This window comes from Schistocerca piceifrons, chromosome 5, assembly GCF_021461385.2.
Source record: "Schistocerca piceifrons isolate TAMUIC-IGC-003096 chromosome 5, iqSchPice1.1, whole genome shotgun sequence".
In the NCBI taxonomy this organism is placed as follows: domain Eukaryota; kingdom Metazoa; phylum Arthropoda; class Insecta; order Orthoptera; family Acrididae; genus Schistocerca; species Schistocerca piceifrons.
Window position 1 is genome coordinate 74601155 of NC_060142.1, and position 18767 is coordinate 74619921.

General features: G+C 45.4%; 1 protein-coding gene across 1 annotated transcript in view; it reads right to left on the reverse strand.

The window, feature by feature from the left end:
* LOC124798744 (UDP-glycosyltransferase UGT5-like) overlaps positions 1-18767 on the reverse strand; it is an 83643-nt gene that overhangs the window by 34330 nt on the left and 30546 nt on the right. Inside the window, exon 3 of the mRNA XM_047262272.1 lies at positions 17667-17987. Coding sequence (XP_047118228.1) covers positions 17667-17987 — 321 coding nt within the window. The remainder of the gene's footprint in view (positions 1-17666; positions 17988-18767) is intronic.

An 18767-nucleotide genomic window follows, 5' to 3' on the forward strand; every position in this document is an offset into this window, starting at 1 on the left:
AGTCTAGGGGACTGATGACCTCAGATGTTAAGTCCCATAGTGCTTAGAGCAATTTGAACCATTTTGAACACACAAACACACACACACACACACACACACACACACACACTCACAAACATTGTTTATGTTACGAAGGTGTAAGTTAAGCAGCATTTGTGAATGTCTAGTTCAGTATAAGTACCATGATTGGTGCAAGACACAAGGTACCCTAAATTAAATATATTATGCATCTATTTTTTTCTATAATACTTGTCAAGATCACAATATTAATTCTACACCTAAAATGTCTGCAAAAAATATCAGCAACTCAAAAATCTAATTTTTATGTTCAGTGGCACAAAGTTATTAGACACACACACACACACACACACACACACACACACACACACACACACATGCGCAGAAGGTATACACCATGAACTTATAGGTAAAGCACGACTAGTGAACATCTGTAGGTCGATCTCTGTATCATACATGGTGTAAGAGACAACTCGCCCTCGAATTAAATATTTTCTACATCCATCCTGGTGTGCAAAACGTAAAGATGAAAGGAAAGAAATTTTTATGTGGTGTCATTGCCAGGTAACATAGCCCAAAGAAATTTGGAGTATACATGTAATGAATTGCTACAGTATAATACAGAAAGTAACTGAAAGAAATAGGCAATGAGACTAACAGAAATGACGCTATTATTCAAAGACAATAATTACAATTACGGTATCGCGATTTATGATGGTTGCGTGGACATCAGAAAAGGCGAGACATCATTCTTAACACAGTGTGTGATCACAGACAGCAACGCATGCTCTGCAGTGTGCTCCCATGCTTGTCACGAGGGTGGTAAAGGAGTTTTGTTTGTAGGACAATGGTAGTTGGTGCATGAGGACGTACTGAACTACATTCTACGAATTCATAACACCTGAGCTCGATGAGATTTAAGTCAGAGGAAGGTGCAGTCCGTTCCATTCATAAAATATTTTCTTGTCCCGAGAGCACTTCCACCTGTGCTGTTTCATATGGTTGCACATTACCGTCCATAAAAATGATGTCAGGGCTGAAGACACGACTGGAAAGGCACAAATGGAGGAGCGGTACTGGGTCACAACAACCTTGGCTAGTGGGTATACTGTGTGCAAAGGTTTGGGCGTCAGTACATCCATGCATCATTATGCATCTCTGCAGTTTGCAAGGCACAATGGACCCACAAATTAAGTATTTTCACACCAAAATCGTCTCATTACTTACGAAATAGACACAGCTTGCTTATTGGCACTACTCAGTTAAATTATAGATTAGTTAATGAGTATTCTTCAAGCTTGGACCATATCTTACATTTATCCAAATAAAAGATATATATTCTATAACATTACAAAATATACAGAAGCACAACTGCTGACCTAACTTACATCTAAGTTTGTTAAATAGTCATCTTATTTTGGGTGAACCTCATATCAAAGTCACCTTAACATTATAGTGACCCCATACTAGGGTATTAGATTTGTCTCACAGTACAAAAGTCTGTCATTTTCTGTTGCTAATGCTAAGTTATGTTGTCACACTCTGGAAACTACATGTCACTTTGATGAAATAGCACACTGAACAAAGGTAATACACATTTGCATAGGTGAGAAACGAGGGTTGCTCTGCTTTCAACTACCAACTTTCAAAGTCAGGTAAAGATTATAGTGGTGCTACATGAGGATGCTGACCTTATCTTCCAGCACAGTAAGTTTGTCATCTTGTGCTGCCACTCAGAGGAGACTACATGAAACGTGACCCCAGAATACATCACTTAGTTGAAGCGAAACTCTAAAAAAACGGCCCCATCTTATAGCAAAATTGTAACAAATTGCCTTCCATTTTACAGAAAAATTGTAACGTACTGATGTATGGGACAGTAAATCTGTAGCAAATTGCTGTGTCACAACAAAACTGAAACACACTGCCCATTACGTTGCAATAAAATTGCAACAAAACGATCCATGTTAGAGCGAAAATGTAAGAAATTGTCCTTAATGTTACAGCAAAACTATAATAAATTTACCCATGTTACAACAAACCTGTAACACACTGTGTTTTATGTTACATCAAAACTTAACAAACTGGCCCATGTTACAGTGAAATTATAACAAATTGCTGTCTGTGTTAGAGAGAAATATTAAAAAAGTTAACTTTGCCACAACAAAATTACAACAGATTATCTTACACTTTACAGCAAAATTGTAACAAACTACCTCATGTTGCAGCAAAACTGTAAGAAATTCCCCTCAATTTTACAGTGAAAATATGAGAACATATTTTCATGTTTAGAAAAAAGATGCAACAAATTCCCTGTATAAAAGCAAAACTGGAAAAGTGTAACAACTGCCCTCCATACTACAGCAAAACTGTAAGACGTTGCCAGCCATTTTACAACAAAACTGTAACAAATTGCCCATCATGTTACAACAAAATAGTGACAAATATATCCCTGTTAGAGCGGTACTGTAATAAATTGCCGTCCACATTAAAGTAAAATTGTAACACATTGCCCATATTACAGCAGAATTGTAACAAAATGCCCCTTCACCACCCTATTACTGCAAAACTGCAACAAATTCCTCATACATTATTGACGAAGCAAGTTGAGGCTTTTTCCAGGAAGTTGTGCCTTGTTCCAACACGCAAAATCGATTGATCAGTTAACTAAGACTTGCTCCAACAAGCAAAATGTTGAGTGACATTCATGACATCGAGTACGCAGGTCAGTTCTTTATCCTTGATATAACATGCCACGCACTCTCTACTATGACATCGTGTGCTGAACAAATCCCCGAACTTACAGACCAATTTCCTTAACATCGGTTTGCCGCAGAATTCTTGAGCATATTATAAGTTCGAATGTGTTTTCTTGAGACAGAAAAGCTTTTGACCACAAATCAGCATGAATTTAAAAAGATTCATTTATACGACACTTGGCTCCCCCTTTTCAAACAGGATATCCTGCAAACCATGGATGACAGGTTGATTCAGCATTCCTAGGTTTTTTTTTATGAAAGCGCTTGTCACACTGCCCCAGTGCAAACTGTTAACGGAGGTCTGAGCACACGGAATAGAGCGCCAAAAAATCGATACAGTATGTATCGATATTTTTAAAAACTTTCCCGTCCCTACTGCCACCTGCCAGGCTCTACACTTGGAGCGTTCCGCTGCTACCTCTTGACTACAAACCACAGTACTGCCATCTTCAAGCACCATATGCGAAGTGCAAGTTCTTGGTAATAAGGCACGTGTGATTATGCACAGCGCCCTCAAATTTTTGTCGGAAGAGGCAAATGAGGAAGCAAGAAACTCATTCTAACCTGTGCTGGAAAGAGTTGCAGGAACTGCTAGCTATTCCAGTCGCTCAATAAAGAGAATAAAGAAAGAGGTGAGGAATAGCTACAAGTACTTAGTGAATCTTCGCTTATTAGGAAGGATATTTAAGAAGGAGACTTATTTTCCGCGTTATTGTGCCGAACAGGTTCAAATCGCACTGAGCACAATGGGACTTAACATCTGAGGTCATCAGTCCCCTAGAACTTAGAACTACTTAAACCTAACTAACCTAAGGACATCACACACATCCATGCCCGAGGCAGGATTCGAACCTGCGACCGTAGCGATCTTGCCGTTCCAGACTGAAGCGCCGGTTGCCGAACAGATTGTCAGGGGACTGACGTATAGTTTTCACCTGACACATGTTCTATATTCTGCATTATTAGTATCGCATTAAGTGACATAGTGACGTTGTCAGCATCGCTACATTCTCACTTTCTCTCTCTCTCTTTCTTTCAACTTCTCGCAGCGCGTGGTAGATTTTGTTTTCCTTTGCTCGATCTTCTGTTTATACGTCAATTTCTTTTCCGGTAGTCTATATTTGTCGAATTTCTGGTTTACATTTGTGCAAAGGCTTAAGCTTTCGAACTATACCTCCCTCCCCCTCCCGACAACTGAGCTTGGTCCATGGTCCTCTGTCTTTCATTTCACATCAAACATTTTGTCAAAAAACTCTTGATTTTGTGACGGCTCCCAAACCCAAGGTCCTCGGCGGTACTTTTGGGGCAGCCACCACAAATTGTATAAAGCGTGGGTAGTGACCAGGATGTAGCTATGTCTGTTGGCCGAAAAATAATTAATGACAGGAACTGCGCCAGCTATAATGAAGAGATAACTTATCTTTATTTCTGACGAAACGTGCACCAGCAATACAAGTCCAAGTAATATCCGAGAGTAATCCGTGTACTGAGCCTAGTCGAATACAATAGCAAATATCACACTGCAATGGCTCCGTTATAAACTCCACGAAAGGCTAGCAATAGACAATCGACAATAGACTGTCCGTCTCTGGGCCAGCCCTCCTCCTTATATGCAAAAGGCAGAGGGCGCTGCGGACCAGATCTCAGCCATGGCGCGACCTCTTACGTCGGCGGTAACGCCCTGAGACGCCGACAGCCGCGACAGGAACTGTGGCCAGCGATGTCACGGTCAGGGCACGCGTGCGTGAGTTGGTTGGTTGGTTGGGTCCGTGGATACAACACTTGCTGCAACAATCGTTTTGAGCTACACTGCCGTGCGGTTTGAGGCACCATGTCACGGATTGCGTGGCCTCTCCCGCCGGAGGTTCGAGTGCTCCCCCGGGCATGGGTGTGTGTGTGTTGTTCTTAGAATAAGTTAGTTTAAGTAGTGTGTGAGTCTAGGGACCGATGACCTTAGCAGTTTGGTCCCTTAGGAAGTGACACACATTTGAACACCATTTGATCTACACTGCTCAGCCAGGACATTATGACCACCGACCCATGGTCGATGTAAACTCGTCCAGGCGACAGCAACGTCACCTGGCGTGCAATGACTGCCAGTCAGACACACGTACGGTGCATGCAACATGAGTGAGCGTGCTGTCCATGTGCGTTGAATGGGGAAGGCGCGCGATCTATCTGAGTTTAAGCGAGGGCAGATTGTGATGGCTCGGAGGCTCAGTACAAGCATTTCGGAAACTGCATGACTTGTCGGGAGTTCGAGGAGTGCTGTGGTGAGTATCTTCAACATGTGCCGGTACCAGGGTGGAAACACCTCCAGGCATCGTGGGGTTGGGTAGCCACCACTCATTACACATGTCGGACGTCGTAGGCTGCGCAGACAGGTAAAACATGACAGGCGGCGAAATGTGTCGGGACTAGCATCAGACTTGAGTGGCGGGTAGAGTACAAATTTGTCTGAACACAGAGTGCACTGAACACTCCTAAGGAGGTCCTCCACAGCCCACTACACATGCGGATGCCAGTGTTGACACCACGACGTCGCTAACTACGACTGAATGGGCACGTGACCATCGGCAGTGGACGTTGACAGAGCTTTGCATGGTCTGATGAATCCCGATACCTGTCGTTTTCCAGGTTCAAATGGCTCTGAGCACTGTGGGACTTAACATCTGAGGTCATCAGTCCCCTAGAACTTAGATCTACTTAAACCTAACTAACCTAAGGACATCACACACATCCATGCCCGAGGCAGGATTCGAACCTGCGACCGTAGCGGTCGCGCGGTTCCAGACTGACGCGCCTAGAACCGCTCGGCCACACCGGCCGGCCGTTTTCCAGGGTAACAGCTTTTGTACTGCGTTACGGAGACAAGCTGGCGGCGGCTCCATTATGCTCTGGGGAACATTCACGTCGGTAGCCATTGGCCGAGTGGAGCTCTTCCAAGGCACCATGGCGGCAGAGTAGTACACTAGCTGCAGACACCCCTGCATGAAGATCATGTTTCCCGTCTGCAGAGGGATTTTTCAAAGAAGATAATGCGCCATGTCACAAAGCCATGAGTGTGATGGACTGGTTCGAGGAACACAGTGGCAAATTTCAATTGATGTGGTGGTCCCCCAACGCACCAGATGTGAACCCTATCGAACACGTCTGGGATGTGATTGAACGTGGCGTCATAGTTAATAGTGGTGCTAACACCCTCCAGCGATCTACTAGGGCCTCATTGCTTCCATACTACGGCGCGTCGCCGTTGTTGTGTGTTCCAAAACCGCACATACCAGCTACTAGGTATGTGGGCGATTAGTGTGTTTTAAGTATTTTTAGTACGAAGAAAAAACAATTCTCACACATCAAGAATGATGTGGGTAGACTATGCCAATTTCGTGTGTCCTACGTTACTGGATTTTTTCAGGAAGAGATTGCAACTCTGTGTGGCCAAAGGACTTGCATGTGCAGCTTATCGTCATTCTGACTCTTAGAAAGGCCGAATCATACGCACGAGGGACGTCGGAGCAGTCATAGCGGCTGGCCGCACAAAGTTGCCAATGACAGAGCGAGTGGTGACGACGTGGAAACAGAACAGGTGATGACTAGCTCTGAAGTATAGACGGATGACAACAGCTGAAGTCACGGCAGAGGCTACAGGCAGTGTGTCGCCACGATCGAGTTGACGTACATCGTTTATCGTTGACGACACGCCACAGAGAACAGAGACTCACACTGTGCAGAGCCGGAGTCATCTGGGACGTCCAGCGCCATTCGCAATGTTGCGTCTGTTTGTGCCGGCAAAATCACCACAGAAGGTCTGGTGGAAGGTCAGAGGAAGGAGAGATTCTCTAGGCGAATACATCTCCAGCTGCTGGGATCATTGTGCGGGGAGGAGCTACTGGGTAAGAAGACTGTTGAACTGCGGAGGAAGTTTGGTGGGTGGCGTTCGCACCACAGAATGGAATAAATGTTTATTTATTTAATACCCGTTATGTGATGAACACCTGCATACAGTTCGATAAACATCGTACTGGTGGTTCGTAGGACAACAGGCAAATTTCATGTTTCTAGATTTCCGGAAAGCGGTTGACATGGTGTCCCATATCTGCCAGCTTATTCCATATGGAATAGGTTCACAGATATGTCAGTGGCTCGAAGACTTCTTAAGTTATGGAACCCAGTGTGTTGTCCTTCGCGGCGAATGTTCATTAGAGATAAGGGTATCGTCAGGAGTACCCCAGGGAAGTGTGATAGGAGCGCTGCTATTCTCTATATACATAAATGGTTTGGCGGATGCGGTGGGCAGCGATCTGGGGTTGTTTGCCGATGATGCTGTGGTATACGGTAAAGTGTCGAAGTTGAGTGATTGTAGGAAGATACGAGATGATTTAGATAAAATTTCTAGTTGGTCTGACGCATGGCAGCTAGCTCTAAATGTAGAAAAATGTAAGTTAATGCGGATGAGTATCAAAAACAAACCCGTAAAGCTGGGGGATAGCATTAGTAGTGTCGTGATTGACACAGTCACGTATATCTGGGCGTAACGTTGCAAATCGATATGAAATGGATCGAAGATGTGGGAATTGTAGTACGAAACTAGAATGATCGACTTCGGTTTATTGGGAGAATTCTAGGAAAGTGTGATCCATCTGTAAATAACACCGCATATAGGACTCTAGTGCGACCTGTTCTTGAGTGCTGCTCGATTGTTTGGGATCCATACGTCGGATTAAAGGAAGACATGGAAGCAATTCAGAGGTGCGCTGCTAGATTTGTTACTGCTAGGTCCAAACAACACGCAAGTATTACGAAGATACTTGGGGAACTCAAATGGGAATCCCTGGAGGAAAAGTGACGTTCTTTTCCAGGAACACTACTGAGAAAATTTAGAGAAAGGCGCTTGAAACTGACTGCACACCGATTCTGTTCCGTTCAAGATACAGTGCGCGTAAGCACTACAAATATAAGATAAGATAAATTAGCGCTCATACGGAGGCGTATAGACAGTCGTTTCTCCCTTGTTCTATTTGTGAGTGAAACAGGAAAGGAAATGACAGATAGTGGTACAGCGTACAATCCGCCACGCGCCGTAAGGTAGATTGCGGATTATTGATGTAGATGTAGTTGTAGATGGTGTCACACTTTCCATATCCGTCACTGTATTTTACCTTAATTTATCGCCATAGTACGCTTCAGTAATTTTGAAACATGTTCATGTTCTATGTTTTATCTGTAATACAGTAAAAGTTAATGCCCGCTGCCGCATTCTGCTGTGGCTAATCTCCGGTACTGCAGTAGGCATTTCGATACAGTTTTCGCTAACAACTCACTAACTCCTGAGGAAAGTTTTCGTGTACGTGTGTGATCTATTACGCTATACCAGGCAAGCCTCCAGTCGTAGATCCTGTATCTGCTAGCCTAACTGATATTAAGAAAAAAATGTTCGGATATATGCCACGAAACACGTGGCAGTAAAATATTGATCTCATCTTATCTGTACAAAAACGAATGTTTGTCTCTTCGGAACGAATGATCTCAAAAACTAATGGCTCAATTTACGCGCAATTTTCGGCATTGTCGGGAAAAGGCTTGTAGCTCTGTAGCTTATCGAGCAACGATGTACCGGTTTTCAGCTCCGCCTTTATGATAATTTCATTTACTCTTAAGTTCAAAAATGGCTCTGAGCACTATACGACTTAACGTCTGAGGTCATCTGTCGCCTAGAACTTAGAACTACTTAAACCTAACTAACCTAAGGACGTCACACACATCCATGCCCGAGGCAGGATTCGAACCTGCGACCGTAGCGGTCGCTCGGTTCCAGACTGTAGCGCCTAGAACCGCACGGCCACTTCGGCCGGCTTACGCTTAAGTTCCACAAGAGTTAGTGAAAACTTATCGAGAAAACAAGATTAACTGAATTACAAATTACGTTGAGAAAATGTGACCAGCCGAAGGAAAGAGTGCATGGAGAATGAAGCGTCAATGTATTCTTACACGTTCAGCTTGCGTGAACGAGATTATAGAAACAAAATACAAATTCAAATTAAATGAAAAACAAAGTTACCTTCCGGAAACATAAGAGAACCGAGCTGCTCAGCGAAAACTCACAAGATCCGGAAAGTGTGCTCAGCGGTTCCAGATGGCGGCCAGCTGCTGTCTTCTCTGACGCTCCACCCCCAAATCTCTTCTGACTCAGCTACTCGTCATTGAATGTCCAAAAAGTTCCTTCCTCCCCACCATCTTCTAATCTTTTAAAACTTCAGAACGGAGGGGATGACTCCAGTTGGCAGTGTGACAGACAAGAAATGACTAGAAATTTGAGAAAAGTCCGGGACGGGCAGCAAACTTCTCACTCTGTGAAGAAGACACCCATTTCACTATCACAAGGTTGGAACTCGAGTGGAGCAGTGTACCATGCACTTGGTGGCAGTATGCAGTCTCATGTAATACACGAATTCTATTTATTTATTTATTCGGTGAAGCGATACTGCCGTTCCCAAATGGCTCTGAGCACTATGCGACTTAACTTCTGAGGTCATCAGTCGCCTAGAACTTAGAACTACTTAAACCTAACTAACCTAAGAACATCACACACATCCATGCCCGAGGCAGGATTCGAACCTGCGACCGTAGTGGTCGCTCGGCTCCGGACTGTAGCGCCTAGAACCGTACGGCCACTCCGGCCGGCGGCGTTCCCACACCAGCCGAGTGGCACCACCGTGTCTGGGTCATTTAAGTCATTGCAGAGAAGCGAAAGTGCTGTGCTCACACTATCTGCAGGGGGTGGCAAGGCGGGTACGGCCTCCACTGACCAGCTCGCGGACCGACGCCAGAGTGGGCCACTGCCCGGTTTCCGCGAAACTTGCTCGGTAGCCGAGGGAGGCATGCTTGACTGAAGAGATTCACAGACTGCCTTCTGCGAACAGACGAGACCCGTAACCGTACTGAACTGTTAGGAGGGGACGAACATTCGTCTCCAAGTGCGGTGTCGTCGAGTGTCAAGACCGGCGCAAGAAGTGTCGACAATCGCAGAGGTACTGCACATCAAAGCGGTATCGAGGCGCCAGTGAGATGCTTAAGAAGGAGGCGCGCGCCTCCCGCAGTTCCGAGGCGCCACCGCCACTGTCGCGTCTCTGGCCTGTAGTGGCGTCGCCAGAAACCAGGAGGGCAGTTCTGGTCGGGGTCGGACGCTGCCCACTTCCAGGAAGTTCCTGTCGCAGTAACATCGTTGTGCTGCCTACTCGCCAGGACACAGCGCGTGTCAACCGTCGGGGAATGAAGAGACTTCGATCTCCTTTAAACTGTGTCTACGCGCCAACGCCATCAGAACTGTGTCAACAAGTGTCTACTAGCCTGTCTTTTTTTCTAGTGACTGTAGCAAAGCAACAGTACGGCCATTCTGAACTTGTATCAGCTCACTACTCAGTAATCGTTATCTTTGTCTTGTTTTCTTTTACGGCGCGAAAACAACTAAGGTCGTAAGCGTCCATGTCAGAACCGTCACACGAAAAAAAATGGCTCTAAGTATATGGGACTCAACGAGGGAGCTACAGAAAAATATTGAAGGCGGTTAAATGGTTCAAATGGCTCTGAGCACTATGGGACTTAACATCTGAGGTCATCAGTCCCCTAGAACTTAGAACTACTTAAGCCTAACTAACCTATGGACATCACACACATCCATGCCCGAGGCAGGATTCGAACCTGCGCCCGTAGCGGTCGCGCGGTTCCAGACTGTAGCGCCTAGAACCGCTCGGCCACACCGGCCGGCGTAAGTGATTAAAGAATGAGTATTTCGTCAGGACATGAAGAACGGTCGAAGGTCGAGGACAAGAAGTATAAAGTGCTGGGGGGATCTCCACTCTACAAATGGCTATGGCCAGAAAGAAAGTGCCCAATACACAGCCTAGCTATGATCTCCTCGCGGCAAGAGGGCCGAGAGGAGGTCGTCCAAGCCGCTGGGAGAGGCTTCGTTCCCCGGAGCTTGTTCTCATGAAGGGAAGCATGGCCAGTGGTGATGCCAAAGTGACACCACCTGCTGACAGACGGCAACACAGAGATCAAAGGCCGGAATGAAAGAACTAGCGGGCTGAGGTACGCGGACTGCAGCCTTGGCAACAGCGTCAGCGGCCAAATTCGCCGTTAGACGTGGCCGGGAACCCACATACACATCACGGTGGCTCCATCAAGAGTGAGCAAGTGACAGCTTTCCTAAATCCTTTACACTAAGGGATGGACGGTGTGCAACACACAGACTTTAAGTGGCACTGAGAGAGTCGGAGCAGACGACATACGAGGTGCGAGAATAAAGTAGTGAGACTCATGTGAAAAAAAAGTTTTGCTTACCGTTTTAGTCAAGTTTAGTGTTGTCTCCTTCAACGCAGTTCCCTTCTGATTACACACATTTTTTCCAGCCCGTCTGCCATTGATGGTAAAATTTCTGGAACTCATCTTCTGTAATATCCACCAAGACCCTCATCGCAGCTTTTTGGACATCTTCTGTTATTTCAAAATGGCGTCCCTTGACCACCGTTTTAACTCTTGGAAATAGAAAAGAGTCGCACGGAGCGATATCTGGTGCATAAGGTCGCTGTGGTAGTACTGAAGTTAGTTTCGAGGTTAAAAATTGCTGTACTGAAAGAGCAGTATGGGATGGCGCATTATAGTGATGCAGAATCCAATTACACTACTGGCCATTAAGATTGCTACACCAAGAATAAATGCAGATGATAAACGGGTATTCATTGGACAAATATATTATACTAGAACTGACATGTGAGTACATTTTCACGCAATTTGGGTGCATAGATCCTGAGACATCAGTACCCAGAACAACCACCTCTGGCGGTAATAACGGCCTTTATACGCCTGGCCATTGAGTCAAACAGCTTGGATAGCGTGTACAGGTACAGCTGGCCATGTAGCTTCAAGGCGATACCAGAGTTCATCAAGATTAGTGACTGGCGTCTTGTGACGAGCCGGTTGCCCGGCCACCATTGACCAGACGTTTTCAGTTGGTGGGAGATCTATAGAATGTGCCGGCCAGGCCAACAGTCGAACATTTTCTGTATCCAGGAAGGCCCATAGAGGACCTGCAACATGCGGTCGTGCATTATCCTGCTGAAATGTAGGGTTTCGCAAGGATCGAATGAAGGGTAGAGCCACGGGTCGTAACACATCTGAAATGTAACGTCCACTGTTCAAAGTGCCGTCAATGCGAACAAGAGGTGACCGAGACGTGTAACCATTGGTACCCCATACCATCACGACGTGTGATACGCCAGTATGGCGATGACGAATACACGCTTCCAACGTGCGTTCACCGCGATGTCGCCAAACACGGATGCGACCATCATGATGCTGTAAACAGAACCTGGATTCATCCTAAAAAATGATGCTTTGCCATTCGTGCACCCAGGTTCGTCGTTGAGTACACCATCGGAGGCACTCCTGTCTGTGATTCAGCGTCAAGGGTAACCGCTGCCATGGTCTCCGAGCTGATACTCCATGCTGCTGCAAACGTAGTAGAACTGTTCGTGCAGGTGGTTGTCTTGCAAACGTCCCCATCTGTTGACTCAGGGATAGAGGCGTGGCTGCACGATCCGTTACAGCCATGCGGATAAGATGCCTGTCATCTCGACTGCTGGTGATACGACGCCATTGGGATCCAGCACGGCGTTCCGTATTACCCTCCTAAACCCACCGATTCCGTATTCTGCCAACAGTCATTGGATCTCGACCAACGCGAGCAGCAATGTCGCGATACGATAAACCGCAATGGCGATAGGCTACAATCCGTCTTTTATCAAAGTCGGAAACGTGATGGTACGCATTTCTCCTCCTTACACGAGGCATCACAACAACGTTTCACCAGGCAACGTCGGTCAACTGCTGTTTGTGCATGAGAAATGGGCTGGAAACTTTCCTCGTGTCAGCACATTGTAGGTGTCGCCACCGGCGCCAACCTTGTGTGAATGCTCTGAAAAGCTAATCATTTGCATATCACAGCATCTTCTTCCTGTCGGTTAAATTTCGCGTCTGTAGCACGTCATCTTCGTGGTGTAGCAATTTTAATGACCAGTAGTGTATCAGCAATGTTGGCACGGACACGAAGAACTCTTTTACGAAGTGTTTCTAAAATTTATTTGTAATAATATTGGTTAACTCTTTGCCCTGGAGGCACCCAATCTTTATGAACAATTCACTTGAAATCAAAGGAGCACACAAGCATGCATTTCACTTTTAACTTTGACAAGCGAGCTTTTTTTGGTCTGGGGTATCCCTTTGAGCACCATTGCGAACTTTGTCGTTTTGTCTCTGGATCGTACTGAAGAAACCAACTTTCATCACCACTGATAACACGGCTCAACAATTCCGGATTGATCTCCATTTGCTCTAACAGATCGGTTGCCACATTTTTGCGTGTTTCTCGCTGTTGTGGTGTGACATTTTTGGGGACCATTTTTGCACAAATCTTTCTCATACCAAGATCTTCAGTTATTGTTAGACGAACCGTTTCTCGATATATGTTCAGATCTTCTGCAATCATTTTCACGGATAATCTTCCATCAGATCGTACGAGTTCACGCACCGTGGCCAAGTTGACATCCGTCCGTGAGGCTGATGGTCGTCCACTGTCGTCTTCATCTTCAACATTCGTTCTGCCTACACTAAACATTTTATGCCAACGAAAAACTTGAGCTCTTGACATAACCTCTTCTCCAAAAGCCTTATGAAGCTTACCGTAAGTTGTCGTCGCGTTTTCACCCAATTTAACGGAAAAAGAAATGGCATACCGTTGCGCAATATTATGCGGTTCCATTTCCGTGACGAGAGACACAAACGCGTGTTATCTTATTACAGCACAACTCACGACTGAGCAGTTGCGTCGATGTGCCACGTGGACTAAAAGCAGCTTATAGACCAAGGTCAAAGATATTGTGCCTACGCAAGCCTGCAGGGTTGCCACATCTTGCAAAGAATTATTACTTTATTGTCGCACCTCGTAATTGAAAAGCCTGTGTCGCCGGATAAATTGCGTGGCCTAGTACAGGGCAAAGAGCTTCGCTGAAAATACTGGACTCATTTAGTGTGTTCTGAACTATAAATCTAGGTGTGCATTTGCATAGCTACAGCTGAGACTAGCGAGCAAAGATATGTTTTGTTGTAACTAATAAAGTGGCTACAGTTACTACAAGCCACACCACAAGTTGGGAAACGGGGTCAAATTTCTAGTAGTTTACTGTCAAGTTGAGATTTTCACAAATGTTTTATTCGTATCTTGTTGTTGTTGTGGTCTTCAGTCCTGAGACTGGTTTGATGCAGCTCTCCATGCTACTCTATCCTGTCCAAGCTTCTTCATCTCCCAGTACCTACTGCAACCTACATCCTTCTGAATCTGCTTAGTGTATTCATCTCTTGGTCTCCCTCTACGATTTTTACCCTCCATGCTGCCCTCCAATGCTAAATTTGTGAGCCCTTGATGCCTCAAAACATGTCCTACCAACCGATCCCTTCTTCTAGTCAAACTGTGCCACAAACTTCTCTTCTCCCCAGTCCTATTCAATACCTCCTCATTAGTTACGTGATCTACCCACCTTATCTTCAGCATTCTTCTGTAGCACCACTTTTCGAAACCTTCTATTCTCTTCTTGTCCAAACTAGTTATCGTCCATGTTTCACTTCCATACATGGCTACACTCCATACAAATACTTTCAGAAACGACTTCCTGACACTTAAATCTATATTCGATGTCAACAAATTTCTCTTCTTCAGAAACGATTTCCTTGCCATTGCCAGTCTACATTTTATATCCTCTCTACTTCGACCATCATCAGTTATTTTACTCCCTAAATAGCAGAACTCCTTTACTACTTTAAGTGTCTCATTTCCTAATCTAATTCCCTCAGCATCACCCGATTTAATTTGACTACATTCCATTATCCTCGTTTTGCTTTTGTTGATGTTCATCTTATATCCTCCTTTCAAGACACTGTCCATTCCGTTCAGCTGCTGTTCCAAGTCCTTTGCTGTCTCTGACAGAATTACAATGTCATCGGCGAACCTCAAAGTTTTTACTTCTTCTCCATGAATTTTAATACCTACTCCGAATTTTTCTTTTGTTTCCTTTACTGCTTGCTCAATATACAGATTGAATAACATCGGGGAGAGGCTACAACCCTGTCTCACTCCTTTCCCAACCAGTGCTTCCCTTTCGTGCCCCTCGACTCTTATAACTGCCATCTGATTTCTGTACAAATTGTAAATAGCCTTTCGCTCCCTGTATTTTATACCTGCCACCTTCAGAATTTGAAAGAGAGTATTCTAAATTTTTTTTAAAAACGCAGAAGCTAGCAGTACGGCAATAAACAACCTTTTAAAACACACCGCTAACGCCAATCAAAGTAATTTATAGCAATACAACAATTTTAAAAAATTTAAAGAACATTAGTAAACAGGCTACTAAAGTAAATACAGAACTTTGTTAATAAGGTATGGTGAGGTAGTGAAGCTACCAACACCGCCACTAAAAAAAAATTAAATAGGTCTCAGCAAACACGAGATTAATGGCAATAAAAGGAATTTACTAACTAGGAGGAATTTAAAAAAAATTGAAACAAAAGTGTCCTGGAATATCTTTAGAACATAGCAGATATGACGGACCCGTGTAAGGCGGCCACAAATCACTCACTCAGGGATGCTCAGGCTAGACAGAATACTGACCAATTTAAATACGCCCGTAAACACAATTGCCACTCTCAGGCTGGTCACTGCACCGACTTTTAGCCAGCGAAAACTTGTTATAAGAAGCCTTAACTGCTGACAGAATTAGAGCTAACCTAGTGCAAGGAAAGGTTACACCACACAGTCCTGAATGAGCGGCCACATGATCAACCAACAAGAAGCATGAATTTATTCATAACCCACGACAGAATAGTGAAACAATTAAACTGCCCAAAACTACACCTCCCATCGGACAGTAACGAGAGGAGGAGGAAAGATCACTGTCTTCAATTACACCGGTGCCAGGGACAGGAAACCCGGTCGCCGGAGGCCAAAAGACAGAAGAGACGCTGGTTACACAAAATTATTACTTAATGATTAAACCTCCCACGAACTCAACTTGCAATTATGCTCGAACAGGCAGTACACGACCTCCGATGGCAAGGATCCACACATCCGACCGCGCACGTGTCACCAGTGTACCCAACACGCCACGGTCACGCGACAACACGCTCTGTCACCGGAATTCACGTCTTCTCTACAACGTTGACAGGTAGTGACCGCTCCTTCATGTTAGGTGTCTGCTTTTAAACTCCAGTGTTGAAACGGAGGATTTAAAGAAGCTTGTTAACGTCCCACCAAGGCGAAATGAACAGCAACTACTCGTGGGGCGATTCTGTATACAACCAACATGCGGGGAGCTCTTCCGTCGACTCGACCCGCTTGTTACGCACAACCGATATACATCACGTGGCGACTCGGTACAACCGACCACGCCTGCTTCGCGCTGGAGAGCCACACTACCCTCCCGTGTCCACCACACTCTCTGTGCCCACTCCCCCTCTTCCGCGCCACCACACGAGGTTACCACCGGTCAAAGATCTCACTTTCTCCATAACAGTTGCCCGGAAGCAAAACGCAGATATCGATAGCAGAGGGAAAAGACAACCAAGCAGCCACTTAATGACAGACAACATATCAAACAAACATGTCAGGGGAAGAAAAGGAAAACCAATGCAATCTAAACACGAGGTGTAGCACGATACATGGCTCAGTTACTTATTCAGAATGTTCTAATTAACTGAATTATTACTATCTACCTCAGTTCCCAAGGAGTCAGACGCAACAGCGAGTACACATTTCCAGTGCCCAGAAATGTGACTGCAAAATAGTGGGCAAAGACGGAATCGATACCGCTTACGAGGGAACCTCCCCATTGCACCCCGCTCAGATTTAGTTATAAGTTGGCACAGTGGATAGGCCTTGAAAAACTGAACACAGATCAATCGGGAAAACAGGAAGAAGTCGTGTGGAACAATGAAAAAAAATAAGCAAAATATGCAAACTCAGTAGTCCATGCACAAGATAGGCAACATCAAGGATAATATGATCTCAGGAGCGTCGTGGTCCCGTAGTTAGCGTGAGCAGCTGCGGAACGAGAGGTCCTTGGTTCAAGTCATTACTCGAGTGAAAAATTTAATTTTTTTGGGAGTGATTATCACATCCACATGAAAACCTAAATCGGGCAAGGTAGAAGAATCTTTTTACCCATTCGACAAGTGTACAAGTTAGGTGGGTCGACAACATATTCCTGTCATGTGACGCACATGCCGTAACCAGTGTCGTATAGAATATATCAGACGTGTTTTCCTCTGGAGGAATCGGTTGACCTATGACCTTGCGATCAGATGTTTTCGGTTCCCATTGGAGAGGCACGTCCTTTCGTCTACTAATCGCACGGTTTTGCGGTGCGGTCGCAAAACACAGACACTAAACTTATTACAGTGAGCAGAGATGTCAATGAACGAACGGACAGATCATAACTTTGCGAAAATAAAGAAAGTAAACTTCTCACTCGAGGGAAGTCTTGAACCGAGCAGCTCTCGCTTCGCAGTTACTCACGCTAACCACGGGACCACGGCGCTCCTGAGCTCCCACTCTCCTTGATATTGCCTATCTTGTGCACAGACTACTCAGTTTGTATATTTTGCTTATTCCACAACTTCTTCCTGTTTTCTCGATTGATCTGTGTTCAGTTTTTCAAGGCCTATCGACTGTGCCAACTTATAACTAAGTCTGAGGGGGGTGCGATGGGGAGGTTCACCTGTTAGAGGTACGTGACAGTGATGTCGTAATGTGTCGTTTGTCCTAGTGTGGGACGGGACTCGCACCTGCGGCAGCGGCTGCGGCGGCCGGATGTGCACGCCGGCCACGTGCACCAGGCCGGGCACTGCGGGCAGCGGCTGGCCCAGGCTCCAGTGGCTGTTGGCCAGCAGCAGGCTGGTGCGGCGAGACAGCTGCGCCGTCGGCGGCACGCCCTCCCCCAGCGCCTCGCGCACCACCGCGTCCACCTCGAGGTCCGAGCACAGCCAGTAGCCCAGCCTGGCCGCCACGTGCCCCACACTGTGCACCAGCCGCTGCCAGAAGCTGAAGGGCGGCGTGCCGGAGGAGAAGTACGTCTGGCTGTAGGCAGGGGGCTCCGGGTTCCCCACCTTAAAAAAAGAATGAAAAAAAATGGTTCAAATGACTCTGAGCACTATGGTACTCAACTGCTGAGGTCATCAGTCCCCTAGAACTTAGAACTACTTAAACCTAACTAACCTAAGGACGGCACACACATCCATGCCCGAGGCAGGATGCAGGATTCGAACCTGCAACCGTAGGGGTCGCGCGGTTCCAGACTGTAGCGCCTAGAACCGCTCGGCCACTCCTGCCGGCTTAAAAAAAAAAAAAAAAAGGAAAAAAGGGACGTTTGTTGTACCACAGCTTCTTCACCAATACTACCACTCAGTGAAGACGGGAAACTAAAATTATAATAGCCAATTAGTCTTCCAATGACCGTTAGCGCCGGAATTAATTTTTTCGTGATTTTTTAAAAAAATTTGCGTTATTATGTCTGTTAAAGGCATAAATTACACGACAGAGTTGTTTCGACGGAAGTCATTACCGCCATTAGCAAGATATTTGATGTTGCCATATGGCAACGCTAGGCGCTTTCACTACCTAAATTTATACAGATTACAACTTCAATTAAAATAAGTAGGTTATTGAAATTTCTTATTACACATACAAGTTTTGTGCAAATTTATTATCCAGTTTCCATCATACAATTGATGCTTTATAACACAGTACATTTAATAATCAAAAATCAAATCTTGAACTTAGCATTATTTTACTTGAAATGGAATAAAACAGTCAATACACAATCCCACATTACACTTTGAACACATTGTTCTCACAACAGATTTACAGTCCTTGTGTGCACATCTTTT